The 24,556-nt window shown below is 46.2% G+C and overlaps 5 protein-coding genes across 15 annotated transcripts; 3 read left to right on the top strand and 2 right to left on the bottom strand.

Annotated features, from left to right (window-relative positions):
- The first annotated feature begins 1,086 nt into the window (after positions 1–1,086).
- On the top strand, positions 1,087–7,739 carry Fipoq (F-box/LRR-repeat protein FipoQ). 5 transcript variants are annotated; one of them, XM_078192435.1, is made up of 10 exons: positions 1,087–1,388; positions 1,481–1,623; positions 3,652–3,851; positions 4,093–4,367; positions 4,439–4,705; positions 4,779–5,148; positions 5,325–5,528; positions 5,594–5,833; positions 6,317–7,025; positions 7,607–7,739. In XM_078192435.1, exons 2-8 carry the CDS (start codon positions 1,513–1,515, stop codon positions 5,727–5,729), a joined length of 1,563 nt encoding a protein of 520 aa, XP_078048561.1. In that variant the 5' UTR covers positions 1,087–1,388; positions 1,481–1,512; the 3' UTR covers positions 5,730–5,833; positions 6,317–7,025; positions 7,607–7,739. The 5 variants fall into 5 exon arrangements, with proteins under 5 accessions (XP_078048561.1, XP_078048558.1, XP_078048559.1 ...); XM_078192432.1 differs by having other exon boundaries at positions 5,579–5,833; XM_078192434.1 differs by lacking the exons at positions 1,087–1,388; positions 1,481–1,623 and adding exons at positions 3,239–3,258; positions 3,374–3,518 and having other exon boundaries at positions 5,579–5,833.
- LOC144475547 (ras-related protein Rab-28) lies at positions 6,951–8,437 on the top strand. Its single transcript, XM_078191543.1, has 4 exons — positions 6,951–7,025; positions 7,620–7,805; positions 7,870–8,103; positions 8,252–8,437. Exons 1-4 carry the CDS (start codon positions 6,951–6,953, stop codon positions 8,435–8,437), a joined length of 681 nt encoding a protein of 226 aa, XP_078047669.1.
- On the bottom strand, positions 8,224–12,027 carry LOC144475964 (hexosaminidase D). Its single transcript, XM_078192430.1, has one exon. It carries the CDS (start codon positions 11,477–11,479, stop codon positions 9,728–9,730), a length of 1,752 nt encoding a protein of 583 aa, XP_078048556.1. The 5' UTR covers positions 11,480–12,027; the 3' UTR covers positions 8,224–9,727.
- An 899-nt stretch (positions 12,028–12,926) lies between these two features.
- LOC144476128 (uncharacterized) lies at positions 12,927–21,684 on the top strand. Of its 5 annotated transcripts, none has more exons than XM_078192736.1 (10): positions 12,927–13,005; positions 18,379–18,800; positions 19,542–19,655; positions 19,791–19,885; positions 19,959–20,112; positions 20,173–20,301; positions 20,363–20,508; positions 20,588–21,113; positions 21,188–21,246; positions 21,310–21,684. In XM_078192736.1, exons 2-10 carry the CDS (start codon positions 18,386–18,388, stop codon positions 21,454–21,456), a joined length of 1,785 nt encoding a protein of 594 aa, XP_078048862.1. In that variant the 5' UTR covers positions 12,927–13,005; positions 18,379–18,385; the 3' UTR covers positions 21,457–21,684. The 5 variants fall into 5 exon arrangements, with proteins under 5 accessions (XP_078048862.1, XP_078048859.1, XP_078048861.1 ...); XM_078192735.1 differs by lacking the exon at positions 12,927–13,005 and adding an exon at positions 14,440–14,630; XM_078192733.1 differs by having other exon boundaries at positions 19,959–20,301.
- Positions 21,685–21,715: 31 nt separating this feature from the next.
- LOC144476129 (protein BCCIP homolog) lies at positions 21,716–23,425 on the bottom strand. 3 transcript variants are annotated; one of them, XM_078192738.1, is made up of 3 exons: positions 23,260–23,394; positions 22,512–22,820; positions 21,716–22,445 (listed from the first exon to the last, which is right to left on the bottom strand). In XM_078192738.1, the coding sequence occupies exons 2-3, from the start codon at positions 22,761–22,763 to the stop codon at positions 21,900–21,902; spliced, it is 798 nt and encodes a 265-aa protein (XP_078048864.1). In that variant the 5' UTR covers positions 22,764–22,820; positions 23,260–23,394; the 3' UTR covers positions 21,716–21,899. The 3 variants fall into 3 exon arrangements, with proteins under 3 accessions (XP_078048864.1, XP_078048863.1, XP_078048865.1); XM_078192737.1 differs by lacking the exon at positions 23,260–23,394 and adding an exon at positions 22,940–23,237; XM_078192739.1 differs by having other exon boundaries at positions 21,720–22,445; positions 22,512–22,766; positions 23,260–23,425.
- Positions 23,426–24,556: the final 1,131 nt, after the last annotated feature.

Below are 24,556 nucleotides of genomic sequence, written 5' to 3'. Positions count from 1 at the left end.
TGTTTGCAGATCATATCAAATTAAGATTCACAGGACACAAGCGACCATTGTGCTATGAACATTTGGAAATCCCCGAGCTCGTTTTTTCCTTCGGTGGGAGGAAATGTTAACAGATTAGTCATACGCTTGTAAACGATATGTGTATAGGAAATTTACGACGAGCAAGATTCTGTAAGCCGCCACTGTCGCTCTGCTGACAATATATGTGGCCTTAATTAATCAAATTGCCGATGGCGCTGTGCCAAATGGTACCTATTTGGCCTGCAATCAAAAGGATATTCGACAACTGTCATGCATTCGCAGGCACTCGAGCACAATTTTTCCAATTGCTTCAGGTGAAACCAAATTTCTACCGTTCTGCACTTTTGACTTAAAAAAGAATTCTTCTCTTGGCAAGAACCACGAAAGTAATCTTTGAACGTCGGACATCCTCGATTAGTTATGGCAGCCATAGCTGGATTCGTCCAAATCATTACCATTATTTTTCTCTTGTTGGTCTCAATCTTAATAAACGATAACAGAAAATGGCTTCCACAAAATTAGAAATTAGCTGACTCAATGAGAGACTTTCCTATAGAAATATGAACACTTTCGACCCTGCAATAGCATTTTGGAATCTCTTAATGCCTCTAAACGTTTGTAAAAATGTTGCATATGTGAGATCCTGATTTCATGTCATTTTAAAAATAATCTCATCGTGTTCTTTTCAGACGATTGAATCGCAAAATGGTAAAATTTTTAGAAACGTTTCGATCTAATGGAGAGACAAACAGTTTGAGACTACTCGTACCATCCGTAGTTGCCCAGCGTTTGTCAACGATGCAACAAATGATTGCCGTAAAAGGAGAATATTGGCCGCTGCAAACGCGGTTGCAGATGGTTTTTTTTTGCGGTGAAATTTTCAAAAAGTCGCGCAACACACCGCGGCGCGGCGGCCCTGGTTGGCTGTGCATCCTTGCGTGGCGGAGCACTCCAGCGACTCTATTTTAGGAATCGACAGAAAGTTAAGATTATTTCAGCTACATTTTTTACCTCCGAACCAGAGCCGGCAGAGTGCTTAGCACAAGAGCATCACGATGGGCCAGTAGGTCGATTTTTGTGCGGGCGTCGAGGATCGGGCGTTCGTGCCGCCGCGGAACAAAAGCGGAGAAGCGGACAAATTATAAAATTGTTTCGCACGCGATTACGTAATTCTTGTCGAGACACGACGCTCCAAAAATCCGCGGAACGTGCGCGGCGGATACTTTCTCTAAAGAAAGAATTGCATTGCTCGCGTCGCGCAATAAATCGTTCTCGTTCAGCCCCTGGGAATCTCTCTTTGTGAAATCTGCTTATCGTTTCGGTGGACAGGAACTGCACGGAAGACATTGGCATCAACGAACATCGTGGTAGTGCATCCGATTCAATTTTCTATTGTTTCGAGCGTGTCAATTGTTGCCAGTGCGTCGACGACACTCACTTTTCTTTTTCGAAATTATAGTCTTCTGATGCTTGAACACGAGACCAGACACCATGGATATGCGACGGATGTCCAACTGGAACGTCCTCAGCGTGGAGGCAGCCCTTCAACAGCTAAACACCTTGGAAGGAGACGAAAACGATGTCATTAGACGACCGAACACGGTAAACGAATTCCAGTGTAGCTGAAATATTGATTGGGATTTTGACTCGCTGGAGAAAAAGATCGCGTTTGCGTAAACGTGTTTGAGAACGACGGTAGAACAACGCGCGACCCGGAGGTAGACTTCTTTTCTAGCCCCACTCGCTAGGGTATACTAATGGGTTCTACCTATTCTTATCTCGTCTGGTTGCCTGACGGCTTGCCTTTATTTATAACTAATTAAGCTAGACGCCGTTTGAAGTGTACCCTAGTTTGGTCCAGTAAATCAGCAGCGTTCTGACAAATTGGTGTTCGCCGTTTGCAGCAGCGCTTCGGCAACTTCGTTTTCCTTTGCTGTTGGTTGAAACGCGGGATAACATGAACAAAAGGACGTTGTGATCCGCGGGTTCCGTGACGCGCGATTTTCCTTAATTATCCTGTTTGATCGAGAACAGTTCGGACCGGTCCGCCGTCGACTCTGGAGGACGATTTAAATAGTTGCTGCGATGAGCACCTGGCATCAATTGAACGTGGAACATGCAACGAGCGCTATATCCCGAGAGGACCTCGGCAATCATGTTCATCGACATAAAATCGTACATACTGGGGTAATTGTTTCGCGAACGTACCAATTTTATTTTAGTGAAATCTTTCTAATCGATGAAAATCCAAAAGTGCTGGATTAAGTAAGCTAGTGCTTCTGGATTCTGTGAATCTGGAAAATGCAATCGATAGGTTTTTATCAATGTTCGGTGCTGTTGCTTAACGATACGCTTCGCGTTGCAGATACTGCAGCTATTATAAAAGTCAAGTGCAATCCGATTGGTAACAGGTGAGGCCCTCCAAGCGCAATGTTATCGTACACGCTCGATAATATTCTCTATCGCTAGAAAGTACAAGTATTGAGGGAAGATATCAATTGTTTAACGAGTCTATAGACAAGATCGAGTGTCTGGTTATTGTTATCCGTCTCGCTGTTTGATCGGAACACACGAGGACAACTCTAGCGAGCAGTTTTTACATTAAAAAATATGTTGCACACGATGCTTCGAGTCCATGGGTTTTTCGATTGCTAGAAAGCCAGATTTTTCTGGTTCATTCGCACGTGTACGGGGCTCGGTCTCGTGTCGGACGTGTTCCAAGTCGGAAATTCCCGATACTTTGATAAATTTTTAGCAAATTGTGCGAACAATTCTATCGAAGGCTAGCCGACGACTAAGATTAACATCGTACAGAAATATTGTCCAGCCTCGTCGATCGAATCCCGGATATCCCGGAGGTTTTCGATATCTTGGACGTTTCACAGGGACACCGCGATCGGGCGTCGTCGTCAACTTCGTCTCGAATTTGACGTTTCACGGGAGACACACAGGGAAATGCACCTTGGCTGCAGGTGACGAGTTTAAAATTAAAGCACAGACGGGTCTTCCAAGGCTTATATTTAGGACGACGCGCAGGCGCGATCCGATTAGAAATGCCGTGAAGACTTAGAACTTCTGTATCCCCGAATTCCGACGTGCGCCGCGATTTTCACGCTGCCGAAGGCGAGACGTTCGAGAAAAACAGGCGAACGAGTTGACGAGGTGCTCCGGTTTCGTTTCCCCTCCCCGTGAAAAATCGGCGCGTGTTCGCGGGTGGTGCAAAGTTTCTCCGACAAGGTATAATCGATTTCCAAGATCGTGGAGTCCGATCGAAAATAGAGCCGAGAGTCGGGCCTCCGCGTCGATTCCATCGTTCGATCGGGACACGTTACGTTCTGTCGTTCGTCGATAGATCATCCTGTGTCCAGAGGCGTTGTTCCTGATCAAACGGCAAGATGGATCTCGGGGGTGTGGACGTCTGGGGCCAGATCGCCGTGGAGACGTCCCAGATGTTCGTCTCCGAGGGCGGCGTGATTAAAAGTCGATTCGCGGGGACCGTAAGTTCAGCGATAAAGCCCAAGGAAGCCTCCTAGGGAGAACAGTTAGGCGAATTAGCGACGATCCGGCGAGAGTTCTCGTAACGAAACGAGACACGTTCCCAAGCGATGATCGATGCTCGCTCTGTTTCAGACTATAGAGAAGCTGCCCGACAAGATCGTGATGCACGTCTTCAGCTACCTGTCGCATCGTGAGATTTGCAGAGTCGCGCGTGTCTGCAAAAGGTGGCGACAGATCGCCTACGACACGCGTCTCTGGAAACACGTCTCCCTGAGGCCGGAGATCAGCGGACTGCACGTCAGCTCGCTGGATAATCTGCTGCACTTGATCAGGTAGCCGACGATCGGTATCATTAGCTATCACCGAGGAATCGGTGAAAAAATCTCGAGAATTTTGGCAGATAACGCTCGTTCCCGAAATATGTCCGCGAGCTGTCCCGCTTGCCAAATGTTAGCTGTCGGAAAAAGTTTCCGGCGATGATACGCTTAACCGAATTCCTCGACGATTCCGCCGAATCCTGGATGGTCTTTTAACGAGTTAGGGTGATAATCGATGGACCGTTTGCGGTAACAGCACGCGATTCAGCGCCTCCCTGAGGTACATCGAGCTGCCGATCGAGCTGATCACGCACACCGTCCTCCACGAGCTGGCGAACAAGTGTCCGAACCTGACCCACATGCTCCTCGACTTCTCGACCGCCATGCAGCTGCACGACTTCTCCGAGATGCAGGCCTTTCCTACCAAGCTCAAGTACATGTGCATCTGCCTGTCCGAGGTGATCTTCATGGAGGGTTTCATGAGAAAGATCTACAATTTCATCAACGGCTTGGAGATCCTTCATCTCATAGGTTCGTAGTTTCTTCGAGAACCGACAATGTCGGCCTCGAGATGTCGTTCTAAATCGATTCTGTCCGATCAGGAACCTACGAGAAAGTGGAGGAGGAAGAGGAGGAGATCTACGAGGTGATAAACGTGCACAAATTGAAATCAGCCACCCCAAATCTGAGGGTGATCAATCTCTACGGGATCAATTTCGTCGACGACTCTCACATCGACGCGTTCTCTTCGAACTGCATCCAGCTCGAGTGTCTGGCCGTGAATTTCTGCTCGAAGGTCACCGGCTCGACGATGAAGACTCTCTTCCAGAGGAGCAGGAGACTCAAGTGTCTCCTTATGCAGGGAACAAGTACGAAGTCCTTTTTGAGAAAGATGCTCGATCGCTTTCGTGGCTCGATAGATGATCGCGAATCTTTTTGCAGATCTTCAAAGCGAGTACGTGATGCAGGTCGAGTGGGAAAAGTCGAGCATCCAGGAGCTGGACGTCACTGCCACGGACCTATCCACCGAATGCTTGATCGACATGCTGTCCAGAATTCCCAGCCTTCGCTTCCTAAGCGCCGGTCAGCTGAACGGATTCAACGACAGCGTTCTGAAAGCCTGGGCCGAGCTCGGCAACCCTCGAAATCTGATCGCCTTGGACTTGAACAGCTCGGATAATCTGACCGACGACGCCCTGCACAAGTTTCTCTCTAGATACGGTCATCAGCTCTGGGGACTCTCTTTGTCCGGAATGCCTCACATCACCGATCAGCTCTGGCAGAGCGTTCTGCCGATCCTGACCAACGCCATGTGAGTCTCGCTGGTCCATGACCTTGCGCAACGACAGCTGATGCAATTGTAAAATGATGCAAGTCCAAGTTCAGATGACGAGTATCCTCTCGAATCCAGTTTTCCGCGTCACAGTGCTCTCGCGTTGCGTCAGATTCCTAATTTCCGTAGCAACGTATCGTAATTTATGTATTCAGGATCCTCGTGATGGGAACCAACGAGAGGCTGGGCGTGAACATCCACGTGGATCAGCTGATGGATGGAATCGCGAACAACTGTCCCAATCTTGAGCGACTGGAGCTCCGCTGGGACCCAGAGAACCTGCGGTTTTCGGACAAGAGTCAAAAAGCTATCGATATTCTGCGCGTTAAATGCATCAAGCTGCGTTGCCTCAGCTTAAGGTAACTCGAACGATGATTCTCGAGTCGACGATAAGAGGGACGTTGATTAGTTTCATATGTTCCAGCGATGGAAGGTATTACGAGATCGTGAAGGCGAACTTCGAGCGAGCCGACAGACTGACGGTCGTCAGAACGACAACCTGCTGCAGGGTCTCCAATTATTACCTCTTGGCCAATTACAAGGATCTGGTCTTCAATTAAATTTCGTTTTTTCTATCTAACAAGTACCTATTTGTATATAAACGCGAGGGATTCGAGTATATGTTCCACACGATGCATTGCCGAGCAACAGAAATCCGAATCAGGTAGCGTTCCGATGCGTTAGGGGTACCCATGAGTTTTCATCCTCCTTTTTAATTCCTTGTCTTGACTCGAGTCTTGCGAACACCTCGAACATAATGTAGCTTTTATACATATAGAGATATAGAGCTGCAAGGGGGTTAATCGGTTCGTTTAAGCAGTCGATGCTGTTTTCGCCTCCTTTCGTTTTCTATTGCAACAGTGAGCTTCAGCGGTATCTATGGAAATATTTAAAAAGTCAATAAGCGACTTCAACTTATCGTATAGTTGGTAGTTATATAGCGATTTGTAAACATGATTATCTTTTATCTTTGGTACAACGCGCCACGTATTTTCCATTGTCGACGCAATGTTGCAAAAGAAGAACTGAAAATTTACAGTAGAGTTGGCAAGAGAAAGGAATATAATTGATCGCACATGGGTACGCCGACGCTACAAATGATGAAATCGATTCGACAAAGGTTGTAAACGACGTAATTGAATTGCAGATACTGGACAAGTAGCGACGACGGACGGGAACCCCATTATTCCGAGTATTAAGACAACGTGCAAGATACAAGATACAAGATATATATATTTTTATACACCGTTTTTGAGCCTGTACATAAGCGACCAACACCGCCAAACGTTTCTCTACTGCCAAAGAACGATGTTCCATCGACCGCGAACCTGTTAATCGAATTCGACAATCTCGATGTCGGTGCTGTAATTGTAAAATGAAATGAATGAACAGAGTTTGACAGAAAAGTCGAGGTTACGATTCATTGCGACGCACGACATCGTCGTTCAATTAATCACGGAGGGCGAAGTTGTAATAGTTGTTCGAGGAGCAATAACGCCGAGACCGCCACGCACACAACACGGCCGTTCCTCGTATCGATTATTCGCTAATTTATTCATGCAGCCGTGTAGACGACGACGGCGACGACGACGTCGCACTGGCCACGGCCGGTCGGTCGATTCGCTCGATTTCATTCTCTAGCCACATGCCAGACCCTTCGTTTATATGTTGCATTATAGTCGACGCAGAACCGTCGTGGCCGCCACGACTTTTCGCATGATTGCCGGAAGTTTGGTCGCCGGGCGTCTCCCAGCCGCGTTCTCCCGTCCCGATCTTCCTCAATGTCCGACGTCGAGGAGGAGGTGGTCTCGAAGGGCCTCAAGATCGTCCTGATCGGCGATTCTGGGTCCGGCAAAGTGAGTTTCCAAAGTGTCTCGAACCGCGACTAATTCTGAAACTTTCATCTTCTGGACACGCGTCTCTAATTTTGCATCGCGTTATCACCGATCCGTTAGCGAATTTCCGAGATTAACGATCTCCTGAAACGAGCATTCATTTTCAATTTTGGCTATTCCTGGAGGAACGAAGCGACGTACAGGTATCGATTTATTTCTTTCGCGCAAAGTGGTCACTGCCACGATGTCAGACACGCACAGGTGCACGCCCATGGTTCTCGAACAAAGCAGAACATTTGAAATTTCCAGGTTCTGCTCGCCAGAGCGATGTAATTTCCGTTTAGGGGAGTCGTGGTCTAAACCAAATTGCATCTTCGTGTCGTCGAAAGCCTTTCGCTCTTCGTTAATTAACAAGCAGCTGTTTCTTTGATCGTACCGTGGCACTGTGGGGGAGACGGTCGCAGTTAATTTTATAGCGGTCGCGGTCGCGGCACGCGAATTTCAATCGACATCGGAATCCGTGTTAGGCAGGCGATCGAAATGCTTCGCGTTCCGAACGGCGGCTTTTTCCGCGTCCCGATCCACCATAACTGAAATTCAAGGGTCCCTGTTTAGACGAGCATCGCGCAGAAGTTTTGCCACAACGAGTTTACCAGGCAGTACACGCCGACCTCCGGGATCGACTTTTTCTTGAAGAACCTGAGCATAGGCTACTACAGGAACGTGAATCTGCATCTGTGGGACGTGGGTGGCTTGGCGCTTCATGGGAACATGCTGGATAAATACGTCTTTGGTGCTCACGTAAGGAGAGACAGAAAAATCATTGAAATGAACGATTTTAATGAAAAAGCTACGACCTTTTCAGATCATTCTACTGGTGTACGATGTAACGAATACATTCAGCTTCGAGATTCTGGAGGATTGGATCGAGAAGATCAGAAAAATGAACAACAGCTTCGAAGAAACTCCCCTGATGGCTATGGTGGGCAACAAGTGCGACATGGAACACCAGAGATCGGTGAAGAGAGATCGGAGCCATAAATTCGCGGCTGACAATGGATTTCCGTCGCACGATGTGTCCGCAAGGACCGGAGAAGCGGTAAAAATCTTTCATTGCGAACGGAGATGCTCCAATGAGTTTTAGTTCCTTGTCTATGCTCTACCCCCCCCCCCCCCCCCCCTCCCCCGTGTCTAAAGGAGAGGTCTCGTTTCAGGTGTCTTTGTGCATAGTGAATTTGGCAGCGCAGATTCTCGGCGTGCGACTGACGAAAACCGACCAGGATTATTATAAACCCATAATTATAGCAGAGATAGGCGACACGGTCGACATGCACACTATCCAGAAGGTGGTGAAAAGGATCCCGACGAAGAAACAAAGCCACATACCCTTCCATCCTCATCTATCGAAGTCGGCGGTGTGCGTGTTGCAGTGAGGATCGATCGAATATTTTTGCATTAGAGAATGATTTTTCACCTACGGTACTGCTATACGTCGCGGAGCATTGTATATAAGATGTTCAAATATTTTTCCTAACTCTCTCCTATCGTTACCTGACGCGTTTCGCTCGCTATCTGGAGGTGTCGGAGCAATAAAAAACCACTGGTGTCTTCGCAATAGGTTTAGAAACAGATTTATTTATCAATAGAATCTTACTACTCGTGGCAATTAATGTTAATAGCGAGATGACGTAACAATGTTAAAAATACTTTTACAATAATCGGAATAATACACCGTACGTATGTTGGAACGTACATATAATCGTGGCTGGCGCTACAATCCTCGAATCCGGTGATTTCAATGCTCAATGAACGTCGATCATTGCTGGGAACAAGACCAGTGTCGCGTTCACTGCCGGAATCATCGAATCGAAGGAAATTCAAATCATCGAATACGCGAAACGGTCGAACGAATCTAATCGCCCAACTTTCTATACCTTTTTATGAATCGCGAGTAGAACTTTCCCTATGATCTATTCATCAATGGCACTAATCATGCAAACGTTACATGTACGAGATAACGTAAATGTAGGCGACAAACATAAACGAGTCAACAAGAGAACAATGCGGTTTAACAAGAGAAAACGGGTCTAGGGGTGGCACAGTATGCATGTGTAGTATGTGTGTGCGTATACTCAACAATTGGCTTGGCGAGGGAACATGCAAAATCGGAAGCATTCGTCACAACTGTGTCAATAAATACGGATAATAAATTAGTCGGTAAAAATCAGGTAGGACAGGTATACGGAACGATCGTGATCAATCGTAAAAATGATTCCTGGAACAGCAAAAATATACATCTCGTCAATAAAAAAGAAGAAGAAACAGACAAGTCCCGTTTACTTATCGGATACGATCGGATGAACGAGGATAACTCGCGGACGGTGCAGTCGATTGAGATTGAAATATTGAGTAGAGCTCTCTATATATTAAACGTACAAGGTGCAAAATTATAACTTCGGTAGATTTCATGACACCATCGATTGTTGCTCGTTTTTAGAAAATCGAGACTCTTAGCGATAAGTCCCAGCGCGTGTAGCTTACTCTAATATCGTCTTCAGTCTCTTTTTATATAGCCTGTCCCGTCTCAGTCTTTCCACGCGTTACTTTTGGAATTCCATTGAGACGGACGTATCCAACAATCGTTACAATTGATACCGCGGGAGAACCCTGAACCGGGACACCTTGTACGCATGGTACCTATACTCTTTCAACGTTTATGGTTATTATAATTCCGAGTACTTTAGCGGTCTCCTCGGCCAAACGTTTTTCTCGAGGAGCTTCGTCTTGGCCTCCCAAAGTTCGGTGAACTTGTCGTTCAACGGGGCCAGGTACGTCTCTATCCACTCTTGGATAGTGTAATTATCGTAGATGTCCTCCATGGCGTTTCTCATTTCTTTCTCTATGTAGACCAGCTCCATTTTGTGTCTGTCCAGGTCAGCGATCGCGCGTTCCACGTGGACGGGGCTGGAGAACGAGTGCTTAATGTTGTAGGGTTTTAGCCAGCCTTTGAAGGTGTTGTCCTGCTCCATTTTGGCGACTTCCTGGGTCAGAGAGAACAACCGCAGGATGGTGGCGTAGATCGACACGCCCTGGTAGCTGCACTTGGCCCAGCCGTACTGAGGCTCTGAAACGACCAGCGAGATGATGCCCTCGCAGCGTAGCGCTTGCATTACAGGTGCTGGCACGTCCACGGGGAACCCGTTCAGCTCAGGAGCCTGCAGAATGGCTAGGTTCACAGCTAACGATGGCAGAGCAACCGGCAGCAACTCGCAGAGCACGCTGAAGTGGTCGTACCGCTGCCATCCGGTCAGCATCACACCCTTGAAAGTGATCTGATTAGAATACCTGCTGATGATCTCTAACCAGCGTTGATGGTTCTCCATGTGGTAAGCCAGGTCGGTGTAGTATCTGTCTGGCAAGGTGGCTCCTTTGAACGCTGTTGCCACCCAGACATCCTTCCAGACAGTTGCGTAGCTCTCCCACAGCTGATCGTTCAAGGTGGCTCCAGGATCTGTGGTATACTTCCAGATAACTGGTTCCACCAGTAAGTGCAGTCCTCTGTTTATGATCTCATGCGGGAAAATCTCTCTGAACTCGTCGTCCCACATGAGAACGGCGAGTCCCGGATACTTATCTTTAATATACCTAGCTACTTTGGTCACATGGTCCAAGAACAACTGCTTCTTGCCCCACTGTCTTTTGACCATTGTCTCCAAACACCTGGTGCACTCTCCAATTTGGTATACCTCGTCAGCCCCTATGTGCAAGTGTTTTACAGTGGGATGAGCTGCCACGACTTGGTCGATCATTTCAAAAATTAATGGAAGCGTTTTGTTGTAAGTAGGGCAGAGTACTTGAGGGTAATGTGGCACTTCTCGATAGTCTTTGTATGCATCTAACTTAAGTACGAACTCCATGTGACCAAAGGTTTGTACCAATGGAATCACCATGAGCTTGTTTTCCTCTGCAACCTCCTGGATATCTTGGATATCCTTTTTGGAGTAGCAATTGATGGCACTGATGTTCTTCAGCTGTCCATCGAATGGAAACATGTCTTCGTATTCTATTAACACGCCTGTGGCACCTAATTTCTTGAGCAATTTCAGCAGGTACTTGTAGTAACTTACTTTGGGAGGTGCACCCTTCAGATCCAAGTGCACAATCTTGTGACCCTTGAATAGGGGTACGGTGTCTGCGTACGACTTGCCATAATTCAGGTCACCGAACAGCATACCACCCCCATTTTTCAGCTTGTTCAGTATATGAGACTCTATTTGTTGTTTCTTGGCAATGCTACGGGGGTTTTCCGTGAGGTCGCTCAACGGGTAAACTTCCTCTATTTTTAATCGCGGATTCAACTTGTTGGAGGAGATGTCCTCGACCTCGTTACTGAGAATGTGATAAGTAATGATCAGCAGAGTGAAGCTGACCATTACAATTACCATCAAAGAGGCTCTGCCCCTTAATCGCGTCATGATCGCTGGACCAAAAGAACATCAAGATTGGATCACTAGATTATTGCTTTCGACCGGGCCAGTGCTCTCGTTATTCTCGACAAGATTTCATTGTTCCTTTCACTCAACGCAATGGCATAAACGCAATAGGAAACATCAGCTTCGAGACTTTATCTGTATTTTATGCAATGTTGTTTACGTCATTGCATTAAAATTCTATTAACTTCGAGTAATTATACAGTCGACAGAATTAGTGCGAGCTTTTTTCTTATCACAGTTTAATGACAGAAATAGCAGACTGTCCCTACCACTCTATAGTGACAAACGCTGTCGAGAAACAGGCCGGCCAACCGACACCATTGCGATTCTAACCTACTTTTCACAAGGTTTACATTCAATCGACATGTTTTTGTACAAATATCGTTGGTTTATAAAGAATATTATAATTGATTGAAAACTGAGAATATTTACCGTAGAATTACCGAGGCCGCGATGACAACATTTCGTAGAAAAGATCGTTAAATAATATACTGAAATTATTCACGTCCTGCGTGAACGCATTTCAAATCATCCACCACAATTCGCCAGTACTACGCTCGTCAAGCAGTATCTTATTAAACAAATCAAGCTATATTATTACAAATATTTATGTATGTGGCACGATAAATATTTTTATTAACATTATAGATAAATATAATTATCAAATTCATATTTAAAGAAATATATTCCGTTGGACGTACTATTAGCATCTGTCGGTAAAACAAGTCGCGCCAATATTTGTATTTTGAAACCGAATAAATTGTTTGCCCGACGTCATCCGATAAACTAAAGATGCCACTAATTCGTACCAATTGAAAACTAAAGCCTACAAATAACCTGCGTCTGGTCTGCATGGGTTTTGCTTAACGAGATCCATCGGAGGCATGCTAATTTTTGCACGATCTTGATTCGAGATCTGTTTCAAATTTGCCCAGTGACAAAGATTCCGTCTTCTGAAAGACGCTGCTGTCAGCCAAGTCTTTCGCGTTGTTCAATATTTACCTCTCTGCTTGCAACAGATTCCGAGAAGTTACGTTACTCTTCTTACTTGTAAATATGTCTTAAAATGTCCCGAATGTCCAGAAAATTTCACATATAACCAAACTTCCTTGTGTTCGGTGTCTCTCCGTGAAGAACGCGTCCATCGTACTTGTAAAATAGCAAACGGACAGAGCAAAGGGATGAAAAAGCGGTTTAACGAGAAAAGGGCGCGGCGAAACCGGAGAGGCTCGGTCATGTGTAATCGAATCCTCCGCGACGAAATCTGAAATCGCTGGTTCTTTATCTCGTTTTCAGTGTTCGTGAACCGTCCAGTCACCCGTTACATACTTAATGAAGCTGACTCACACGACTCTTTAGTTATGACGGGAGTAGGGGGGTAATTCCGGACAATAAAGCTGTTTAATGATGACCCGCTGCGGGAGTTTGAACCACGCGGTGCTCGACACGCGCGCGTTTTTCTTCTCCTCGAGCAGTTTGCTCGTTCCCGCCGAGTGCAGTAATAAAAGGTAAGCGAACAAGTTGCGCAAAACAATTAGAGGATCCTAGGTAAAAGTTAAGAGCGTAAAGTTACGATACCGCCCGTAACGTAATAGACGATCGTCGCGAGGAAATACGCGTAGGAGAACGCAGCTGGAAGAGAGAGCTGGATTTTGAATCGCCACGTTTCTGCGCAGCAGATCCTCGCTGCGCAGTTACAGATCGACAGGAGTGGAGAGGTCGTCGATCATTTAGACAGATGTCACGGTTTTAGGCAAAATTTTAGGAAGGAGGGAGTCGGATCCGTTCGAGGAAGCTAGATAAGAACGGACACTCTGCCGAGCAAACGAAGATGATTCCTTTGGGTTATTATTATCGGTGACAAGGGACTTGTTCTCGGCGACCCGGACTACCTAATCCTCCTTATCAACGATGTAGAAGACTGTACATTGTACATGTTCGCGCTGGAAACGCGTCAGCGTGATGCCGCAGCAACCGAACCCGGACAAAGACTCGCTCCGACGATTATTCAGAAATCATGACTCAAGCCCGCATATGTAGACGCTGCGCTCACGGTTGCTCGGTTACTCTTTTCGCGAATGTGTGAACAGCTGCGCAACAAGGGTAACAATCGGAGGAGGTCAATTCCAGCGAATTGAGCGCTCGATTCTCTCCTGTTGCTCGCCAAGGAGGACGTATTTCGACGGTTGCGGTCGTTTCGATTAGGCAACACGTGCAAGACTACTACGCGCGTTCGACGATGAAATTCTGCGAGCATACGCAGGCTTTCGTTACAGCGTCGCCGACACACAGAGCATCTTTCACGGTTGATACACTCGGTGATAAGGTGCTATTAAAGCTGTCTGCGTAATGCGTGCCGCAAAAACGGCTGCTGCAAATGTTACAACAGATGTGGCTTTATCTAACGTGGCTTCAAGATCTTTCTGACGCGCCTGGTTATCGGGAGAACGAGATACAGAGCACGGCAGGTGGAATACCTTCTATTTAGTAGGATAATCGTCGGCTTTTTAAAGATATCCGTGCAAATTTTCTGCAATTGTCCGCTTAATTGGCTGTGAAATTCAAGTCGTCACCTTTTTCTCTTCCAATTATCGATGAATGTCGATTGCAGAGGACCTGTCTGCGACGGGTGGTAGCTAGAAGTCCTCGGGCAAAGAAAAAGGTGCAATTAACCGCAATGAAATTAATTGGTACCTCGGCAACGCCGCCTCTTTCGCAACACCCACGAAATCGTTCGTAAACAAAAGCGGGAATGTGCGTGTCCGTGCCCGCGCGCGACTGGGATTTTTGCTGACAATGAGGAAACCTTGCTGGCGCTCACTCACACGGAGAAGGGTTTCATTAAAGGAAGGGCACGCAATCTCGGGTCTCTTTCGGGTCTGCTAGAACCTCCGGAGTGGAGTCAACGTGACATTACGGTCAGCCGTGTGCGAGCAGTATGCGCGCGGTCGTCGGAGAACGCGCACGTTCTTTCCTTTCCTCGCGAGTCTTTGTTCAGTTCGTTCCAGTATATTGTTTCGCTAGACCATTGTCCCGAAGATCGTTCCACGGCGAACCTTTCGGAGTGTCTCATCGGTAACCACGGTGTTCGTTGAAAATGCAGTGACCGAGTGATCGTTCATCAGCGATCGAGGTTCGTACGATCACCTTCGTTCCCTTCGTTTTCGAGTCGACGCTGCCCGAGAATGCGGGAAATCGCGTTGAAAGTACGACAAGGAACGTTCGACGACGTTCAAGTCGGGAAAAGTGAAAGGATCGAGGCTTTCCGCGGTGGCGATCTACCACGTGACTCCGTAGATCCATGCGTGAAACTGCCGTCGATTTTCTCAATCGTTGCCTCGATTCCTCGGCGGATCGTTTTTCCACGTAGGAAACGGGAGAAAAGCGCGCCAGTGAGCGGAACAGTGGCACCATTGATCGCGATAGATCGGAATCGAAGCTGCGGGAAAGCCGCTGAAGGAACTCGGTTTTTTGATAGCGTTGTTGCGCAATAGATTCTCGCATCGCGACGAAATTCGATGACCGAGGACCTTGCTTCGCGTACGTGTAATCGTTGTGTCATCCTATAAATATCCCCAGTTCGCTTTCACATTTAGCAAAGTTCATCATTCGATTCAGACTGTAGCAAATTCTCGGTGGTTTGCCGTTTCTTGTCTCTCCGCTTGCCCCGAAAGAAAAAGATCGAGAAGCGCTGTCCGGCGAAAGGCCAACGAATTCTTCAACCTTGTAAAAATCTACGGTTTACTATCGGACGTGTCACGTCTGGTGAACTTTGATCCTCGGAAACGAGAGCGCTCGTGTTTGAAAAACTGAAGAAAACAATTGGATCGTTCACGGTGACTGTAAACGCGCGAATATCCGTAGGGCGAGCGCAGCAAACTCGCATTGCCGGCGACCGAAGAAGAATCGCGCTCCATTCCCGATGGTCGCTGCGTCTAGAAATCGCGTCTGATCCGCGATGTGAGAGGAGGAGACCTCGTCGGTTCCTCGATCGTAAATGGTAAAACGACGCGAACGAGGTGATCGATTGAATCGCAAGCGACGGTTGCGCTCGTAGAAGTGCAACGATCTACATGACCGTCGCATCGCGACCCCGGAGGCTCTCGCATGACACAGCACGTTCGAAATTATCATTTCGCTCTTCCTGAAGCGTGAATACGTACATGTACGTCCGTCGTCGCGCGAGGATTCACGCGAGGCCGAGCGTGAATTAAAAATAGTCGGGGACGGACTAAAGCGGCCCCCGGAATCCGCGGTATTCCCATGGAACCGCCCCTGTGATTTCACCGCGTCAAATATGACTGTAATGCGGGGGAATCGGTGGCAATGCGAACACTGATTACACGGAAACGTTATCGGTCGAAAAAGTCATTGACGGAGGTTCCTTCGGCCGGTTTGCCCGACGACTGAAACGATAGCTGCGTTCATTCGATTTTAGGCAGTATTATAATTGGTGATCGGCAGATCGTGGATCTTTACGCAAATCTTTGCGAACTCTGTTAGTAGGCTCAACGCGGTCGTGTTTAGGTTTAGTCGCTTATCGTCACGCGCCAATCGTAGAATGTCTTCGGAGTCTCGCGTATCTTTCTGCAAATAAATCGTTGCGGATCCTATTACACGGTGATCGGTAGATTCCGGATTTTTTGCATTTATGACAATAACGAACTAAGATCTTGGAAAACTTTAAGATTGTTGTCGAAATTATTGTCGCTCGTGCAAAGTGTTAAAGGAAGAGTTACATTTACAATTTACTTATCTTTATCATCCCGCAACATTTCCATTTCGCATAAATTCCACAGTATCCGTAAAACTCTGCGGCCCAAGCCCGGTCGTTCATCCAGGAGCACGTGGCAATCGTAATATGCTTCGGAGGGAGGGAATTTCAGTTTGGTGAATTAACCGCGCAGTTTTGCTCGACAGAAGTGAAAGTAGGAATGGTCGATGGTCGGTGGAAGGTAAAGGGGACGTGGTCGTAACGAAACCATAGGTGCAAGCGACATTTGAACGGCGTAATGACGTTTTAAGTGGAGCATGCAAGATTTGAGATCGATATTCGTGTTAGGCCGGCGATAAGCGTTCCGAGCCGCGTTATGTCGATGGTTTCGTTGGCAGAGAAGCCAAGAGGAAGAAGGCACACGCTATCCGCATAGCCATAGCCATAGCGGCTGCTGCTGCCGCTGCTGTTACTGGCCCTTGTCCAACAACTTACCGCGAAAGTGGCCGAAACGTCAGACTTTCCAGAATGACGTCGACCGAGGGTTCCGTTAACGATCATCCAGCGCGACAGTGACGCACGCATTCCGACGAATTAGCGTTCGTGTGTTTGCGGGAGATTCTCGGCTGACTCCCACGACGACCAACCACGTGTGCAGTCTCGCGTCCGCTACCGATCCGCAAGCACTTCTCCGATCTCGATCGCCTGAAGCCGTAAACAGCCCTGCGATGCGAGAAGAACCCGTCGATCGTACACATTTACAGAATGGTGCTATTCCTCGCGGCGTTCGAGCAATGAGACTATAGTCCGTGTAGTTCAGCGTGTGCTTCTGTGTGTATCTCGTTATCGCGCACAGTTGATACGACAAATTTTTCTACTTTTAGCTTCTGGCGTGTCGGTGGTCGTTGCAACAAATGTACATTAGCTTGATCTCTCGATGAAATAGCAAGTACCGAGTGAAAAGTGATTTTTAGTTTCGTTGAGTGTCAATGCGAGTTCTTCAAGGGACTGTCCTTTATAACTGGACTCGCTAACGAGCCAAAATAATCTCTAATCGGTAAGTTATCCCGGAACGAGAACCGCGATATGCGGTTTCCCAGTATTTCCCAGATTCGTGGTATCGAGATTAGTCACGGACACATTTTGACGAGCACGGCTATTTCAAACCTGACTTGGCTGCAGGGGGTGCGACCGCGACCGATATATTTTTAGGAAAAGACGATGTTATTAACCCCCTCGGTGCTTCGGCACTTCAATAGAAATACTTTTTCTTGTCCAAATATAGAGCCGGCCGAATCATTCACGGCACTTCTCGTCGAGCTATTGAAGCGAACCTCATGATTCATCGTCGATACTAACGCTTAATTGGTCAGTTATGAATTTGAACGCGTGTACCTGGCCTGGTCTGTAATCTCCGTTCGGAACGGTTAAGAAGCTACCCCTAAGCGTTAAGGCATAAGGGATCGGGAAATAATTGCGGGTCGGCTCGAGGGATCTAGGTAATCGTTCAGGTATGCATACCTGAACCCAGGTGCAAAGACAATCGTCAGCGGACTGCAGATTTTATGCATTTATCACAAAAATGAGTAGATTGAGTACAACACGGTAAAATCATTTAGAGAATTTTAAAACTTACAGTATTTCGAAATCACTTTGAAATTATTTTCAGTTCGATGAAGCCATTTAGGAAGTTATCATTCACAAAGACGTTTCTCAATTATGATCTGGCAAAACGATCGTAGAAAGTTATTCACAGAAGATTAACACTAGAGCCCCGACAGTGTCGTGTAAGACAGGATAGGAACGTAATTGTATAAGAGAAGAGACATTTAATCGTAAAAAGTCAAATACAATTAGGCGATTTAGATATTCAGGATCGATAGGAACCGTTAATCGCAGTACGTGGGTGAGAAGGCGATATCGAGCGGGACGAACGTCCATCGAAGGTCCCAAGGGCTGTTAACCGGGGCTAATCTGTGCCGGGTAACGAGCATAACGGCGTCGATCGTAAAGCGTTTTGTATAAGAGCAGGTATGGTCGGTATAAAAGTCGAGTTGAAAAGTGGCGATGGTGATTCAGTACGTGGGAGAGAAGTCTTGAGGTCTGGTCGGAACCGTATATACATGTAGCTTGAATAACAGGGGCATTGGCACGCTTATGTTCGCAGAAACGACATGAACAAAACGGAGGTGAAGATCGTCCTGAGCGCGGAGCCGGCGCGGACGGCCTCGGGCGTAATTCATTCTCACATACCGGTGCCGAGGATACCGAGCGCGATTAAGGCCCAGGAGAGGTGTCCCCCGGCCCGTCGCGGGTCCTTCGAGAAGCTGTCCAGAGGCGTCTCGGTGGCGGCCCAAAAGGCGTCCTTCGAGAAGCTCGACGCTTCCGTTCAACTACGACCAAAGAACAACATTCTGTCGGCCTCGAGCATCGAGGTGCGACACGCTCCCGAAGAGAAGACGACATGGAAGTCTAGCTGCGACTCTATGCCGAAATTGACACGCAGCAACAGCATCGAGGGCAAATGGAAGAGCAAGTACGAGGAGTCGGAGAAGAGACGGAAATTGTTGCTGCAGAAGAGCGAGGCCGGTAATTAACGAATCATAAGAAAGTTTCGCGGGCGTGACGAGCCTAATCCCGTCGGCTAAAGTCGTTTCGGAACTTTATTACGATTTCATTGGTCGTCGTTAACGAAGCGACGAAACAGTGCCTTCCTACCCGTTAATTCGATTACACTGCCGCGCGATACGTCTGGCGAACGTCGAGCCGAGTCTCGAATCTTGTGAAAACACAGCGTTGACACCCTCGAGATAAAGATTTCTTTAAAATTGTAATATTTTCCGGAGCAGTAGTTTGCAAATGTTCGAACGCTAAGAACTTTTGATTTTCGATGTAGACCATAAAGCAACATTTTGCATCGGAATTTTCCGAGTTTCTACAGTTGCGACTTTAATACGAGATCAATTCGCCTTGGCAGCGAGCCGCAGTCTATTGATCTGTTATTCTAAGGACGCTCAGAGGTGTCTATAATAGACTTACGTAAAGAGACAGAGGCGTTGACGAGGATACACGGCGAAAGGGAAGTGGTTGATGCGTGATTATAGTTCACGGTCGATCATCTGTAATGCAACTTGACCATTATTCGGTCGTGATTCACTCGTGCATGCGAAACGACCGCCGTGACGTTTGATTAGTCAGCAGGCGTACGCGTTAGTATTATAAATCGATCGGAATTAAATGTCGCCGGGGTTACGCGTAGAAACATGTAGGATCGATGCAGGTCGCATTCGAGATGTACAATCTGGTCAAAACATTGTTCGGGAATTTCAGTGAGCAAGGACCATGTCGATCTGGAAAAGAAACTCCAGCAGCTGCAGAGGCAGAACAGCACTCTGCAGTCGCAGGTGCAGGAGAAGGAGCAGAAACTGCAGAAGATGCGAACCGGTACGGTATTTTTTGTAATTTTGTTGAAGCGCTCCGATTAAATACCGCTGATCCATTTAGCAAATGGAGTGCTTGTTAAAGGAATAGAATGGTATAAAAATAGCTTTAGCGTTGATTTTGGTAACATTTCCACAGTTTCGGAAGCGGTGTGTAAAGAATACGAGCAGCTAAAGCATCAGTACGACGTCGAGACGGGCGCGATGCATAAAGCGATGCAACAGGCGACGCAGGTAAAGACCAAACAGTCGTTCGTCCTTTTCGCTATCTCGTTCGTGATTTATCAACGGTTGGAAATCTTTGCAGTGGTACAGACAGAACCGCGAACTGAAACGAAGGTCGCAGATCATAACGCAGAAACTGCAGCAAACCAACTCCGACGGATCGTTGGATCTCGAATTGTCGGACGAGGTCGACTCGAACTTCGAGGATGTCGATCAGCTTCGAGAAACAGTGAAAGGTATGTTTATCTTGCTCGTTGAACTCGTCCCGACAAATAATCAAACGAACCTTCTTTCAGAATTGAGCAAAGACATAGCCCGGTTGCAGACAGAGTTACATTCGGCTAGGCTGCAAGAGTTCGAGGCGCAGGAGCAGGTGATGCAACTGACCACTCAGTTGGACGAAGAGAGGAATCTCAGGCAAAAATGTATGCGATAAAATTTCACTCGATGATGTTTTCGGGAAAACTGATTAATATTTTTATGTAGATGAGGAGAAAGTGAATGAGATGAAGGTGCAGAAGGAGAACATGGCGAGGGTGACGAAGATGGTAGCGGAGGAAGTACAGGCACTGAATGTGCAATGCGATCGCGAAAGAGAGAACGCGAAAATAATCAAGATAGAGGCAGAGATGGTAAGCGTACATATATTGTGTCACCTATGTGCTGTACGTTCTTGCACAGTTGTTGGAACGATTATTTTGTCTGAAACAGGCGATAAAGGAGAGGAACGTGTTGGCCCATCAGAGCGCGCTCCTGATGGCCGAAGTTGGCGACGACGCGAACGGAAGGCTACTGGCTGTTCTTCAAGAGGTCGAATCGTTGAAGAGACTGCTAGAGGAGGAGCAACAGAGCCACGCTTCCGACATACAGATGTTGGAAGAGAAGCTAGAGGAGAAGGAATCGAACGTCGAGTTCGAAATAGTGGAGGAGAAGCTGAAGCTAGCGGAGTCTGAGCTGGACGTGGCTACCCAGAGGGCTGAAAGGGCGGAAAAGTCAGTGGAAGAACTGGAGAACGTGATTGAAAGTCTGAAGACGAAGATCGGTGAAATGGAGAGCAACCATTGCAAACCTCCTCCGCCACCTCCACCTCCGCCGCCGATGTTCTCCAACGGCGGACAAGCGGCGTCGATCAAATTGCTGACGAAGGAAAAGATGAATTCGGAGCGTAATGCGGTCGCGGATATGGAGAACATGCTTGGGATCGCGAAGAAGACACCGACGGTTACTCAACAGCCAGGTAATTGGGTCTCTGGGTCAGCAGTAACATTTCAAATTCGTTCAATGAAATTTAAATCTCGTCCCCCGTTTCAGCAATTGACGACATCATCAATCAGATCAAAGGAGGACGATTTACCTTGAAACAGACAGATGTAAGTGATTCGATCGATTCTTTCCTTTTTAGTGAACGATTCATGTGCAATGATTGGTTGCAGAAACAGAGAGAGGAGCAAAGGAGGAGACGACAGGAAGCGGAAAACGCACCTCCAGCGGTGTCAGAGATGCTAAACATCTTAGGTACCATGAGAAGAAGAGCGAAGCCCGTGAAACAACCTTTCCCAACTACGGAAGCATCCCCCTAATTGGTACTGTTAGTACTGAAACGCGCGAGCCTTGAAATGTGCCGCTTGTTATTGCGATCTTCGAATCAAAGAGCTATTCTTAATAATAAGATTTAATTAGAGAATAAGATTTACTATGACGTTATTTATTTAGTCGTAAAGTAAATTTTTTACCATCGAACGAACTATGTAGGCTTACGTATTTTTCTATGTGTAAAGCGAAGCGAATAAATGTCGGTTAAGGGAGAAGTGACGGAAATCGTTTGCGGTAAGCGTTGTGAAAAAAGGTGTATTGTAAAAAGCTGGTTACATGTACTGTATATGTAGGATACAGTTCATTGTACAAAAGATATCGCAGATATTATTCCTGTGAAGCGTCCACCTTCCTTTAGTATACCGAAGAAAGGATTTTGTAGGAATACGAATCATTGTTAGTCCTTTGGGTCGAGAGTTTAGGTTTATTTTTAGAAAAAGGACACGTGTACTTTGATTTTATCGATAATCTGTTGGAGCTTGCTCGCTTCGAACAGAAGCACCCTTCTATAAGGAATCATTTCATTGTCCGTTTCAGCCCACGTGCCCGATAAACCACTGTCAGAGTCCTTTTCTACAGAGAACTCGAAGCTGGAGGTAGCTTCTTCCGCGAAGATCTCCTCTTCAGGGTTACTCCATAATATTGTAGGTTCTTCCGTGCCGTCTTTCTTTTTGCTCTTTGATTTCTTGCCGACCTTTTGATCCTCAGTTTTGTACAACTTGCAAATCAGCACGTAATAAGCGAAATTAAATGGCATTCTTTTGCTCGTTGCTCTCATAATCTCGGTAGTTAAGTTCTCTAAAAGTGGCACGGAGATTTGTGCTGGAATGTTTACGAATCTTTCATTAATTAATAAGCCTAGAGCCTCAGAGTCGTTCTCAAGGACTTGTTTTATCATGGCATTAGTTGCATCTGTCGCGTGTTCATTGGCTAGCTGTGTCAATAGCTCCCTGAGCTGTTGAACACAGAGATGATTCTAAAAAAAATTTCGAGTTGCATTAATTGATTTTTACAGCTGTAATATATCCCCTAAGGTGCTTACCTGTCCACTGGACAAATTAATTACTGTGGTAACACCAAATACATCGTTAATATCGCTCTCTTCGTCATCAGAGTCTTCTATGTCATCGGATTGTTTAACAACCGAGCCCACATAGTTTTGAGAAATTATCAAATCCGTGAGCCCACCCAAATCGATATGTGCTTTCAGAAATAGTTGCTGTAAAAGCGTTTTAACTCCATGGTAGTCTGGGTCTAACGGGTTCCTTCCTTCAAAGTCCACTTGTATCTCCATTCCCTGTTTATATAAATTCTAGACTTACATCACAGAAGTACATCTGCCATATGGTTCCTTAAAAATTAATTTAATAATACTGTAGTTTCAAATGTACTTAACTTAAACGCAATACACATTTCAAAACAAGGAATCCAATTTCCTATTGCACTAATCCTACATCACTAAAGTTTTACCTTCGAAACTGTCGAGAAATATCTTTGTTGCAAATACTTTTTCATAAAACAATTTTTGAATGCGTTTCATGCTGCGTCTACAGGACGACATCCACGTTAATTGCAATGATAGCTCGAGTAGTGATTCTTCAAGTCCGTTGTTTATTTTAACTTCCTTGACAGTTTAGGCGATCGTAATCCGTGTATCACGATTTTAATTGTTGCAAATGATAGTGAAAAACAAACGCGTATCAATAACCGCATGTTTGAAAGTAAGGTTAAGCCAAAGCAGCGGTGGCTCACGAGGATGCAAACGGTAGATAGGATTTAAATGAACTTACCTGCTCGTCCACCGTTTCGTGCTCATTGTCTTCACTGTTAGACGAATTGAGATCATCGTCGTCGCTACTCCTGTCGTCCGTATTTCTTTGAATATCACGCTTCTTTACCGGAGCAGCCATTGTCACGACGTGACGGTTCAGCCGGATTCTGACCACGTGACACACGCCGTCATTCCGAGGACCTTTAAAAACAACAAATGGAAAATCAATAAACTGATGGATCCTAGTCCCACACGTTTCCAGGCCGCAGCTCGATTCGTTAGCGAGGATTAATATAGAAATTTTCTATATTATTATTAAAGCGATACTAAATAAGCAAAACTTGCGTTGTTAGAAAGGGAGCCAAAACGAATTCTGGTTTGACGTTCGACTGATTTCACGTGGTGAGACTCGAGCAATCGATGTACCTTTCGATTTCCAATCAGTTATAGATCGGAAGAAACTTCGATCGCGTTCTATAACTAATTTGAAATCAACAATTGCATAGAGTTAATGGCTGTGAAGTAGTGTTGACGTAAAATGGATTTTTCAAACAGTGAATAGACTCCGTAAATACCTTTTTAAGTACCTTATGAGGTAACAAATTTTATTATTTGAAGCTTCTTTAAAAATCGAATCTCGCGCCGCATGCCTCTAATGGCGAGCTAACCAAACAAATGCGGGGAGAAAGTGAGATCGTGAGCACAGTAGAAAGAGACAAGCTGCATCGTTTGTCGGTGTGATTTGTTTCACATGCATTTGTCTGATTTCATGTTTTCTTGCTCAGTCGCTATTTTCCCTCTTTTTCTTTGACTGTGGCGTCAGCTCTATTTCTCCAGCAAATTACCAATCAATCAGAGCAAAGAAAATTTCTATACTGACAATCTTTAATGGATCAAACTGCGGCCTAGAGGTGTGCAGAAGTAGGATTCATTACCGAATGTCGACTGTAACAATATCATTCTAAACATAAGATAGTCGGTTCCATGCCCAAAATGCAACCAGAACTGTAACAAATATCATATTACATGCATTAAATGTTATAAATATTTACATATTTTCTCGCGTTGTAGGTACAAAGGAAAACTGCCGCCGCAGCAGTTAGTTGTGACGTTTCCTCGCAGATGGCAAAACGTACCCAATTTCCCATGCTGCATCAAGATGTATAAGTCACGGCTCATTACCCGCCCAATCGTTTAGTGCTCAGTGTCCTGCTAATCTATTCAACTTTCCTATATCGAGCGGGCGGATCCGAAACCAACAAAAACGTGAGTAATTTTGCAAAAGCTTCTTGCCACGCTGTTCCATAATCTAAGCT

The sequence above is a fragment of the Augochlora pura genome, chromosome 10 (genome assembly GCF_028453695.1).
Source record: "Augochlora pura isolate Apur16 chromosome 10, APUR_v2.2.1, whole genome shotgun sequence".
In the NCBI taxonomy this organism is placed as follows: domain Eukaryota; kingdom Metazoa; phylum Arthropoda; class Insecta; order Hymenoptera; family Halictidae; genus Augochlora; species Augochlora pura.
The sequence above is the reverse complement of the archived record's forward strand: the minus strand, read 5'-3'. Positions and strand labels throughout refer to the sequence as shown.

Coding starts and splice junctions, on each gene's coding strand:
- LOC144476128 (XM_078192733.1), top strand. CDS start 18,386: ATGAACAAAACGGAGGTGAAGATCGTCCTGAGCGCGGAGCCGGCGCGG. Junction 19,656..19,790: donor ACTGCAGAAGATGCGAACCG/GTACGGTATTTT, acceptor ACATTTCCACAG/TTTCGGAAGCGGTGTGTAAA. Junction 20,509..20,587: donor TCAAGATAGAGGCAGAGATG/GTAAGCGTACAT, acceptor TGTCTGAAACAG/GCGATAAAGGAGAGGAACGT.
- Fipoq (XM_078192432.1), top strand. CDS start 1,513: ATGGATATGCGACGGATGTCCAACTGGAACGTCCTCAGCGTGGAGGCA. Junction 3,852..4,092: donor AATCTGCTGCACTTGATCAG/GTAGCCGACGAT, acceptor TTGCGGTAACAG/CACGCGATTCAGCGCCTCCC. Junction 4,706..4,778: donor TCTCCTTATGCAGGGAACAA/GTACGAAGTCCT, acceptor ATCTTTTTGCAG/ATCTTCAAAGCGAGTACGTG.
- LOC144475547 (XM_078191543.1), top strand. CDS start 6,951: ATGTCCGACGTCGAGGAGGAGGTGGTCTCGAAGGGCCTCAAGATCGTC. Junction 7,026..7,619: donor GCGATTCTGGGTCCGGCAAA/GTGAGTTTCCAA, acceptor GTCCCTGTTTAG/ACGAGCATCGCGCAGAAGTT. Junction 7,806..7,869: donor AATACGTCTTTGGTGCTCAC/GTAAGGAGAGAC, acceptor CGACCTTTTCAG/ATCATTCTACTGGTGTACGA.
- LOC144476129 (XM_078192739.1), bottom strand. CDS start 23,379: ATGGCTGCTCCGGTAAAGAAGCGTGATATTCAAAGAAATACGGACGAC. Junction 22,767..23,259: donor ACGAAACGGTGGACGAGCAG/GTAAGTTCATTT, acceptor TTATATAAACAG/GGAATGGAGATACAAGTGGA. Junction 22,446..22,511: donor TTAATTTGTCCAGTGGACAG/GTAAGCACCTTA, acceptor AATTTTTTTTAG/AATCATCTCTGTGTTCAACA.
- LOC144475964 (XM_078192430.1), bottom strand. CDS start 11,479: ATGACGCGATTAAGGGGCAGAGCCTCTTTGATGGTAATTGTAATGGTC.